Source organism: Rhyacophila brunnea, unplaced genomic scaffold (genome assembly GCF_057557595.1).
Source record: "Rhyacophila brunnea isolate RB1 unplaced genomic scaffold, BYU_Rbru_1.0 scaffold_3, whole genome shotgun sequence".
Lineage (NCBI taxonomy): Eukaryota > Metazoa > Arthropoda > Insecta > Trichoptera > Rhyacophilidae > Rhyacophila > Rhyacophila brunnea.
The window spans coordinates 42225316-42237910 of NW_028232965.1; the positions used below are offsets into that span (position 1 = coordinate 42225316).

General features: G+C 32.2%; 1 protein-coding gene across 1 annotated transcript in view; it reads left to right on the forward strand.

Annotated features, from left to right (window-relative positions):
- LOC147068387 (uncharacterized) overlaps positions 1-12390 on the forward strand; it is a 34128-nt gene extending 21738 nt beyond the window's left edge. The window contains exon 3 of the mRNA XM_085952976.1: positions 12209-12390. Coding sequence (XP_085809102.1) covers positions 12209-12390 — 182 coding nt within the window. The remainder of the gene's footprint in view (positions 1-12208) is intronic.
- Positions 12391-12595: the final 205 nt, after the last annotated feature.

A 12595-nucleotide genomic window follows, 5' to 3' on the forward strand; every position in this document is an offset into this window, starting at 1 on the left:
TACTATCAGAAACAGCAATCTCATATTAAATTCACATTATTATTTATATTACAATATTATTTAATCCATTATACTTATGTATTTCCAAGTTGAACGTATACAATATTAACAATAAATGTCTTAAATAGTATAAATTATACAAATTTTTTTTTACCGATTTCATCAATGTTATTTGTAAATATATTTTTTTTATATTAACAATGGAAAAAATGCCAATCCCGGTGTTGTCAAATTGTAATCCCGAAATCCCGGGATCAGAATTTTGGCTCGGGATCTTATTCCCTACTCGCTAGTTATAAATAAAACAAAAAATCCCGAAAAAATAATTATATTAAAATAAATTGATTGACGTAGATGTACCTACCTATATTATTTACCTTATAATATAATAAAAAATAAACCACAAAAATGAGCAAAATGCTTAACCTTCTAATTGATTATTTTGTTTCGGCGTTAACCGGAAAGCAGTGAAGCGTCAAAACATGACGCGGTGTTAAGAAAAGATGTGTATCATGAGCAAATACCGAACATCCTGTTTGCCCAAAAGATGGACCAAAGGATGTGGACGGCATTCGAGGGTGGCGCCCTGACCTGTCATATTTATTTTAACACTTAAACCATTGACACATACCTACGTAAAACCGATTGTGTAATAATAAGATGTCTGTATAGATAGGCCTATTATGAAGTTTGTTTGATCAGTCGATGAGTGAAAATAATATTGACCAATAAGATTTTACCAGACAAAATTGAATGTTTGTATTGGATATTGTTTTTTACTTTTTTTCATTGCACGTATGATAAAGTGGGTAAGAATTATTTGGATTTATTGCTATGTGAAAAGTAGACTGTTATACTAAGTAATATTTATTTTACATCCCATAGTAACTTGCAGGTAATAGATATTCAACACGAAACACAGGAAGTTGTTAATCTTAACAAATAAGGATGACTATTGATTTAAAATAAATGGTTTTGAAACAATTTTAACGACATTTTTAATATTTTAAAAAATATAAAGTTTTTAATTAATTATATGATATTTGACTTATCTATGTTGAGAGGTATTTTGGGCTATAAACACATTTCCAAAATGACCATAAGGTAGTTAATTTTCGATACTTATCTCAAAATAAACGTTTGCAAATACTAAGCTATGCCATAAAAAGAGGATGCATATTTATAATCTTTCATTCGAAAAACCGTGCCGTGGTTTCATTTAATTTATTTTACTACGTTTTCATTAGCTCGTATTCTTGTTTGTCCGGTACAGATTTTTTCATGTTGACGATAGACGATTAAAGATTTTTAACTAACTTACCGACTAGCTATACATTTGAAACATTTATAATATATCAGAATACGACGACAATGCATTCTTTTAATGCTTTTAGCCATTTTTAAGCAGAATTGATTTCATTTTCAGTTAATTCTGTTTTAAGTATGGAAAGTTAATATTGTTGGTTACTAAGGGGGTCCTAGCAACTAAATTATTAATATATATGTGCGTTACTATGTAAATCAATATGAAATGTCAAAATGACATTTCAGTATTCTATAATATTTATTCAGTACCGATTTCAATCAAGTACAATAAAAAGTTTTTATTAAAACATGGAATTGTCAAATTTATATGATGCAACAGAAAATTTAAAAACGTGGTATATAAAAAGTTCTTTTTATCTTGAAATTATTTATTATTATTATTCATTTCACTTGAAATATCTTGAATTTTTCCGTTATAATGAAGTTATACCACGTGAACGCCAATTCCATTAATAATAATTATTTAAACAAACAATGTACAGGACTACGTCTATCTCCGATAAAAAAATGTTTCAAATATTTACAAGTAGCGCTACGTGGCATGGAAAGGAGAGTGGTGGACATATCGCAGAAAGACCACTAAATAAACTTATGGAGACAAGAAAATGGGATGTGATAGAGATTGACAAGCTGATGAAATTTAAATGAACCCCAGAGAAGTCGCTTGGCGAGTGGACAATCGCTGGAAAAATCCAGCCCTAACCTAAGTGGCACTAAGTGACCACAGGATCCACTGGTTCTATGAAGTGTATTGAGCTTGGGAAGGCCTTCATTCAGTTTATACAGAATTCTCTAAACATATCTGATGACACAAATATTACATTTAATTTGCATGAATCATATGCGGACTGATAGCTCATAGGATAAAAGTACTCACTGAAAAATATAAAGTTCGAGTCACACTAGGTTTATTTTTTTCTAAAACTTTTTTCGTATATGTATGATTTCTGTGGTTTTTCAAAGATATATATTTTCAATACTAAGAAGCTTAAATGTACCTATGTAGTTGTATGCAGTATTGAATGAAAATATATTAATGTAATACCTGTCTACATTATTTTAATAAAAATGAATGATGACGTATATTATATAGTTTTGAAATATATTATTTAAATGTACACTGTACACTGTAAATTTTTAAGTTTATGTGCATCCATTGATGACTAAAAAGCTAGTTATAAAAATATTGTCATCCTTTGTATGGGGTAAGTCAAGAAACAATCTTTTGTTATGTACATACGACCAGCAGAAATGCAAAGAGAAAATGTTCATTGGAATTTTTATGTTCATGAAGAATCCATTAAGTATTCTTCTTTGAAGGCATTAATTTAAAAGCTCTCCATACATTTTGTTCAACGTCGAGCTTTTTGTAAGGCTTTGTACTGCTTTCAAAGTAGGCTCTGCTGTCTTATGGTTGTAGGCATACCGCTTGCTGTACAGTGTGTATTGTCATCGGTGACCCTGTAGCATATCGTATATCAAGAACTACACTCTAGTTTTCTTTTTACCTGAGCAGATATAATATAATACGCCTTTTCTAAAACTATGATTGATTAATTCGCTTATATCGCCTATTTACAAGAATAGCAAAGTTTTTTTATGCTTAGTTGCGAAAAAAAAAAGAAATTTTAATTTGTAATAATGGTGTGCGGTAAGAAAATATCTCCCTATGCAATATGAGACTCTCATTATAAGAGTACATATAGAACTTATTTTATATTCAGAGTCGAGGACTTTTTTAGAGTTCTTCTCTACAACATCATAAATCAAAGTACAAATATTATTTTCATCCAAAATCAATTAATTCAATAGCTTTTAGACATAAATAATACACCTTTGAAATAAATTCCGTATGGGGTGCCATCCTGGAGTTGGGGTGATACGAAATCAGTAGCAATCTTTGACAGCTATAAATTAGCAAACAATCAACGGAGAGTAACAAGTGATATCCCGTTGGAAAAACTACATCGGAAGTTATACATGCTTGTGAAGTGCAACTCCTATGGGGAGGGGTACCTATAATAAATGATAAATCCGAATTGTAAGGTGAACTTAAGCCGCCTGTAACTACACACGAAGCCAGGAGCTACACACGTAAGGTTTCTGCATCTGCTTTGTCTAAACGAGATACTTATATTTAAAATACTTGCAGTTATTACTTAGTGATCGGCAACGATTTCTGAAAGTTATTCCCGTTGTTAAAATATGTGATATATGTACTGTTGATATACATTTCAGAAACCAGCGAAAGTTTTCACTCGTCTCAGTGTATGTATGTATCTTGGCGTTTGTTTGTTCAACATTTAGATGTTTCTCTTCCAAGTCTTACTCAGGTACTCTTAAATTCTTAATATCGATTTTCCAGTCCGCGGCTTAGGCGTTGGACTATGACGCCGTAGGTCCCAGGTTCGAATCCTGGGTCTGGCAAGTACACATCTTGTTTTTCAATTTGTGTGTGAGTCAGGGTATGGACCTAATAGGTTGAGCAAGTGGCCGACATCCATTTCTCGTAAAAATAAAAATCTGTTAATACAAACCTCCACCTTGTGGAGGCCCATATGATCTTATTAGGATCGGACATGGTAAAAAAATAAAAAAAAGTTTCAAAAACAAAATGCACAACACATCATTGAAAATGTCCATGTTTTTAGGGAGCGCATTGACTAGTATTGCACCCCTAGGTGGAGGCCCATATTAGGATCGGACATGGTCAAAAAAAAAAAAAAACATGAATATAATATGTACCCATTATGCTCCCCAACAACAATGATCCCAATGAATACTTCAGCCAAAATTTCCAGCGTATCTGCGTCCAACCGTTTACTGTATGACGTGAAATTTGTAAGAAAGCTCAACGTACCTACCTAGTTCGTATAATCTTCGTACATAATTCCTATAACAAAGGCATCTACTCAATAAAACTATGCTGTCACTGAATGTCACCGATGTTTTGTTTCTCAACCCCTAATCCTGAGACGTATCCTACATTTAAAATCCACTATCCTGCCTCCATAATCGTTATTTTTTATTCTGTCTTCTATTTTTTTTTTTGAACCTGATCTGTTTTTTCCGCATAATTAAAAATTCAGTCCATAATCCATGTCAAGAGCTTTTTTTATTCTTTTATTCATGCGATAATAAATCCGTGCTACGTTGACTGGGACATTTTGCATACCGATGATGGTTGAGGTTTTACGCGTTTGTACAATTCCAAATTCCATGCCAAATGTAGCACGTGTGCCATATTATGTTCGTCACTATTGCATTCTTAAATACTATGCATATTATACAATCAGGGTTTAAAAAATAGTTTCACACATATTTTAAAGTTAATAGACATTAGTGGGAATTAGTTTTTATAATTATAATACCTAGTGATATTATTAATGTTAACTTAACTAGATTTATTTAGTATATAACTTTTATTTAGGTACTTATTTAATTTTAACTTAACTTTGAATAAGTTATTCTCAGAGTATTTTTATTATTTCTCAAATGATTTCGTTTAATATACGAGTAAGTAAAAACAAAACTGTGAAAAAATGTATTATTGTATCAATGAGGGTAGGTATCCTTCAACAAGAACAAAATTGATAATTATATGCCATTAGAAAAATATGTGGATTATTTATCTAAGTATATTGTAGTTTATAATATAATTAATAATATTTTTATATACAATTTGATATAGGTAATATAAGTATGTAGTTTGCATTACATGAATTTAATATTTAGTAACTAGTGCTACGTCATCTAATCAAAAACATATTATATTAACATGTCTAACTACATATATGCAGGTAAGTAAGTAAGTATATGCATTGATATTTTTCTAATTAACCAGTTCCTAGAACTTGTTAAGACTATCGTTAACTGGAATGTTTCATCAGTAGTTTGATGGCGGCATCTTAAACGTCTGAAGCATTTTTATAAAATCTATATAATATTTTCGGACATGAATTTTGAGTGAAGTATAGAGACTTACATGATAATAGTCATAAAGTTTGCCACTTTGGCCTTATACAATTTTCCACAGATACTTATATTATGTACAAAACGCAGGATACTAATTAATTTGATGAGAGTATTCTCAATGCGAAGCGAAGAGCCACCAAGGTTGTCCGACCTTCAGTGGGGCCGATCGGCTATTGCGATCTAGTGTTCAATCTTTTAGTATATTTGCGGTGTAGTATATGCCAAAAATATGTTGGCAACATGGCAGGTGGTGGGTGGAAAACACGTGAGTTTAAGATGGACAAATTTCAAAGTTAATTTGGACCATATATTATTTATTTTGGATTATACCTACGTCATTTTGAAGTACGCTGAAATCAATATTAAAGGCGGCCAATGATGAAATGATAAAATTTTGAATTCTCGAGATTCGGGATTTCCAGAAAATAATTTTCGAGAATTCTCGAGATATCGGGAAATTTAAAAAAAAACCTGTAAAAATCCTAAAATCAGTGTAAAAACAGACAAATTCCAAAAAAATATGTTTTTTTTAATTATGTAAGAAGACAAACAAAATAGAAGTAGGAAAATAAAAATAGTTCAAAACATTACTGTCAATCGCTGCGTCTGATAATCGCGTACACGTTTGAGACACAAAATTCCCTGATGTTCCAAAAATTGCGCTCATTTTGAGTCGACGTTGGCTTAATTGTGTTAAATGCTCCGATCAGTCTTTGAACGTTTTGTGTTTCTGTCTACTTTTTTCATATAGAAAATCGTTTTTTCAATTCATATTTGATAATAAAGAAATCCCGAATCCCGAGGAAAAATTCTCGAGATCCGGGATTTCCCAAAATGTTAAAAATTTCCATTCTCAAGATTCGGGATGGAAAATCTCGAAAATTTCTCGAGAATTCCCGTCGGGAAATTCCCGAAACCCAACTCTAATCATGAGGGTATTTAAAAATGTATTTTCAGTCAAATTTAAACAGTGGCATCCGAAGAAATAGACGAAGAACCTCTCATGAAGAATATTTCATGCGCATATTGAGGGTAATATTGTATACATATTGGTTTAAATTTTCCGATCTGTATCGTGGTGTAGATGAAATAATAACATGTAGGTATAGAAGAATAAAACTGGTAAAAACATATATAAAAATATGTAACTGGGTACCTACATATTGTGAGTGATGTTTGATATTATATAATACAAGTTGATATTGGAAAATCAAACTAGTGGCAAGGTTTTCAAGTGCATAGGTGAAAGCAATAAAGATGCTGCTGCCTTTTGCAACAACCCACCGTTGCAAACAAAGACATTTTGTTCTGAATTTGAATACAACGTATAGAAAAAACTTGGGTCACGAATACAGCATCCAAGTTACTAAATATACTTACAATAAAAACGTCCTAAAATTAACAATGTGTTATCAAAAAATTAAACAACAGTTTATATTCAAAAGTGGAGATAGTTTTAATGAAATGGTTCAGTATGGCTTATTAAATCTTTAATTTATTATACTTACGAAAAAAACATTTTATCGGCAATTATATTGTTTTGTTTCCTTTATAGTTTGGGGAGAAGAGTAATACTGTTTAATTAACTATTTTTTTATTCAACGATAGTTCACACGGCTTAAGAATGTAACATTCCTATTATTGAACATACATAATTAGAATGTTACATTCTTAAATTTTGTGAAATATTCGTTGAATAAAAAAAATAGTTATTTTAAAATTATTAGCAAGTTTAAATAAGTTACAACCAAAAATCTTGGTGTGATCCGTGACGTCGGTTAGTAACTAAAGTAATACCTACTTTGATTTAAAATACAAAGGCCGATCGCTAATAGTAACTCAATTTGGAAAGCGCTTCGGAGATTATTAAGAGCCATTAGTTAAAATTTATCGCAATTAAGTATGGCGCCTATAGCATAGCGGTCTATGTCAGGTCTATGGGCGCGAAACCCGAGAGAGAAACCTGCATCTCTCATTACAAAAGATTTTTTCTATTGGTTATAATATATTATCTCATGTGTTTTCAAAATTATGTAGATTTATGTTCAGTAACATTATATAATAAAAATAATTTTTCGTAATGTCCCAAAAAGTTTCTAGGTCCCTGGTATAATGTGGTACCGATGTTTTACTATGTTACATAATGTAGATAGGTATTATTTTACTAAATAAACAATAAAATAAATTTCGGGATAGTATTATTATTATTATTATATAATTATGATAATACATTGATGATGGGGTAACTTAGGAAAGATAAATATTGTCACATTCTTCGCGTTGAGATAAATCTTTGCATCGAAGAATACGATGCCAAATGATGGACGAGTCAACAAAAGACTGTGGCCAATGTTCCATCCTCGAGGCCTGGTGGTTTTGCGTCTCATGCCATGTTCCTTCTGTCATGTTTGGGGGTTGAATGAATGATGGGGCGCTGTGCAGAGTATGCCGGGCCCTCGCGAGACCTTCGAAACAATGCGATAAGGTCTACGCATCACGACGTGATAAACTGATGCTTTAGATACATCGATGGCATAACATCGTCCACTAAAGTATTTACAATAACCGATGAAATATGATATGAAATTTACGTTCGGATAAACAATCACGACCATAATAATTATGATATGAAAAATAAAATTGAAATAAAAACTGTGTAATATTAATACAATTAAAATACGAAATCTGTTGCTTGCTGTGGACTGTGGAGTAGTGACAGAATTTCTGCCTCTAAATCCGTTCGAATCCCGGATCTGGAGTTATTTTTTCAATGTGTGCTCAGATCAAGGGCAAGGATTTCACCATACGTTGTCTCCCCACAAATATGAGTAAATAAAATATATTTATTTTGTGTAGGTATATAACATTTATATATTATATTTTTTTTTCAATATGTCACTTAATACTTTATTATAATATATGAAGTGTTTTAAAGTTTCGTCCATATATGATGCGACGTTATAATGAGGGTGGGTATGATAGAATGTAATGATTTTCCAACGATAGAGTGTGAAAAATAATGGGTAGTTATAGAAAATGCATGTTGTTACGATATTCTGTGAGATTTGAAATTGATAATTTTTTTGAAACGAGAAAGAGGGTTCAATAATATGACACAATTTTGGCGGGGGTGTGATGAAGTATGCCAATAACAAGGTATAGTGGTATCGAAATATCTTTAATTGTCTAACACCGTTTATAATAATAATTATAACACATAAAAAAACAAATAAAATCATTAAATTATGTCAAACTTTATTTTAGGATGATGTATTGATACCAGATGCATTGTTTGGTGGTCCGTACCCACAGTGATTAGTGTGCCATTTTTTTCAGTTGGCTCCAAATTTTTCATGTGAAAAAATCTATCACGTCGGCAGATATTTACCTTTTACTCCTGACTATCTGCCACAGACCATCTGCGTTGCCTCGGGGACTCCGTGATAAATCATCACTAAAAGGCTAGTCATAAGATTTAGCGGCAGAGCCATCAAAAAAAGGTATATCTTCGCATTACTGATACACGCCTGTTAACTTCTTAGATCCCGCATAATTGCGCGGGCTAATGATTCAATTAAACAGAGTATTATTGAATTTAAAATTTATATATATCAAACAACTTTGTCTCAATATTTTTAAATTTTATTAATCGTGCGAATAAAATGAACTCAAAAAATAGATTTTTTAACGAATGTAATGAATGTTGACCAATGATTATGTTTTATTGGCTTATAATTTGGTTTAGATGTCATACAATAAGTACTGAGTTCTGTCACTAATTTTTTTTTTTTTATCTCACAGCATTCAAGTCAGATCACCACACCATTCCAGCGGTCCTTGTGGTTCAGTCATCAGTGCATAAGGCACCGGTTACTCATCCGGGGGCTTCCCGGTTTGGTCACAATGTACTAATTTATGTGATTTTCTCAAAGCCTGTGTGTTTATCTGATCGTTTCACTTCACTACTATTATTGGATCCCACGGTCTGTTGTAGTGTTAAAATGTTAAATATAAATATTTTTTTATAAAATATACAACATTTAAATATAACTACTCGAGGTGAATTGTTGCATGTGTTATTTTAACTTCAGATTCTTAGATATCAAGATAAACTCTACTAAAATAGTACCAGCAATCTAGTCTACAAGCTATTAATTCAGGTTTCATCAATATTAGTAAAATAGTTTTTGTTTTATAATGGAACAAAGAGGCAAAATTAATATACTTATATAAGTATAGGCATGAACCCCACACCCCCAGGTTAGAGTGTTTGGCAGGCCCCCCTACCCATCGCTAAGAGTAAAGGCAGTGTGACGCACTGCAGTAGCGTTTTCCAAGTGGCGTACGCGGTAAAATTAAAGTGTATTTTTAGTGATTTTTTGTAGTTTTAATATGTACATCCATTAGAATTATGGAGTTGTCGAGTATCGGCACACAGCTAAAAATTGCACCGTAAAACCAAATTTTTAAAATTATTAATATTATTGAAGCAAAATAGCGCCGGCGACTTTTTTTACTATTAGAGCGAATTTGTGATCTGTGTTTATCTCACTTATCTGGTCGACTCGTCACGCCGGGCCCTTTCTGATCCCAGGCCCCCAGACTAGAGCCCTGTCAGCCCCCCTTTTGTGGGGGCCATGAGTATAAGTATATATTTAGTACTTAGGAATCATGGAAATAGTCAACACCCTTATCAAAAGTCAAATATTTCGGTAATACTTTAATGAATCATGCGTGAAAATACAGTAGGTACCTACCTATTTTATGATATAAATATTATGAACTTTGATGTAGGTAGATAAAAATATTATGACGGGACGTTCACTATTAATTATTATTAATTATAATGGCAATAATTATGTGGCATATATTCAGTTTAAAAATAATACATTATATTTTTGATATAATTGTACGATAATGTTGTTCGGAAGAATTACGAATAAATCAAAAAATAAAAACGAGTTCCAAAGTGTCAAATCTATATGAGATCTTATGTAATATAGTGCTTATATACATTTATATGCTAACATATTTAAAATATTTGATTAATTAGACCTTCCTAATTTGAATACTTTACACATTTCATAGTCTCTGTCTATGTGAAATCGTCTGTGTGAAAATTCTTCAGAAATTACGGATTTGATAGTGATATCTACATTTTAACATCGAAGGTATATTAATAATTAGGCAAGCATATTACAAATTGTATATTTTTATATGAATGCATATGACTATGTAATTGTATTAATATGCAATATAGGTATTTATTAAATAATATCTGGTGAACTTGAAATTGGAAAGTTGGTAGGTAATAGGCATAAGAAATAATGATGGCCTGTACTATTAATGGTATCCATATATTATTTTTATGACAGAAAAGACTGCGTTAGTAGATCGTCTTGATATCGTAACTGGAAATATAAAACATTAATGTTTTATAATCGATAATCCACTGAAAAAAATACCCTACAAATCTAGTTTAAGAATCAATTTTATATAAATCGATGTACCTAAGTACTTAATGTATGTAGTCAGAAATAATGGGAACTGAAATACCTAACGGGTGTGGAGTGACAGACAACCGATCTCGAGTGTGGAAGAATATGGGATAAAATTGTCGAAACACGTATCAAAAATATGCTTTTTCTTTGTTTTGACAACTGCTCTCGGTTTATGCACTGACGCTCATTCAATATTTGTGTATTTGAAGGTTGCAACACACACTATTGCACGTCGATAGTGTGTGTTTCTTTTTCGTAGGACATTCACACATTCAAAACCCAGGGTCAAAATTTTGAGTATTGGGGTATCTAAAGTCAATAATTTTTTTATTTATTAATCTGTTCTGTGATGTGATCTGATAATAAATAAAATTATTATTTCTTCTGACATATTGACAAATGATAAATGAAGTAGGGAGTAAGATCATGGTAACGCGTGTGTTTGAACATGTACCGTTTAAAAAAAAATCGGTTTGGTACCTACATGTTCAAACACGCGCGTTATCATGATCTAACTCCCTACTTCATTTATCGTTTGCCAATTTATGGCTACGGCCGTATGTTGTAGCTTAGCTACTGGGGAATGCTAATAGAAATGGGGTATTTCAAAAAAATACTACCTTATTCTTAGGTCAATAATTATTATAAAGCAAGCATTATTCGTAGAATGTTTATCACATTTGAATGGTCAAAGACATAGCTTATAATCAGTATCTTTAAAATTATCTTTAAATGTGTAAATCTTGCCCATTTTTTGAATAATAAAATGCCTAATTCTTGTCAAATTTGGGATCACAGAGATTATCAATATATTTTTTTATCGTAAATATTTCACTATACTAATGTCGACATAAATTATACTGATGGTTTTATAAATGCGTTTAAAAATGAATAAATGTAAAAAATCCTAACACCACTTCACATGGACGTACTGAAATATGACTTTATCCTAAAACATTAGAGCGAGAGGTTTAAAAGAATACTATGTTATGTAATAAAAATATTTTATGCAGTCATCAAATGTTTAAAATAAATATAAAGGATAATAAGGTTTTAAAATTATGTAAATAGATTATCTACAACGTTTAAGAAATGTCCATGATCATGCTTCGAAAATAGCATAAAAGCTCCATTTTGACTTACGCTGAGCATGTGGGCCGTTAAGATAATGTTATTTATAGATCATATCGAGTTTACTCAGCCAAAAGGGCATAACAGACATTTTGGCGACAATCAGTCATTTATGGGGTGTAATTGTTTAAATGTCAAATGAATGCATATACATGCACTTAAGACTTAAGCCAATACTTATTTTTAAAGATATATTGCATGGCAATGTTCTACATCACTGCAGTTAGTGAGTGTCTCTCCTAGAATAATAAAATTGTTGAATGGTTTTGTTTAAGATGATTCAACGAAGACCTCGTCTGGAGGGCTGTGGTCCGCGCCTCGGAGGGCTGCGGCGCGAGGAGTTCGGAAGGCGGGAAAAGAGAAAGAGATGGCCATCCCCCTGCCGCCTCCGCCCCTCGGCCCTCCCTCCCCCTGGTGCTGTCTTCCTCCGCCGTCGATCGCCTGGGTGGCGGATTGAAACATTTGGCTGTTCAGTTACGCGACGAATACCTTACGCGCGGCCGTGCCTTCAATGCAGACAGGGGCCGGACTGGACTATCAATTGGCTATAATTCTCTATATCGCTAAATTAATATCAATATTATATTTTACAGTGGCGAAGGGTGAGTTTTGGAAAGATGTAGGCTGTGGAGATCAAAGAAAAAGAGCACACTTGTCAGGTA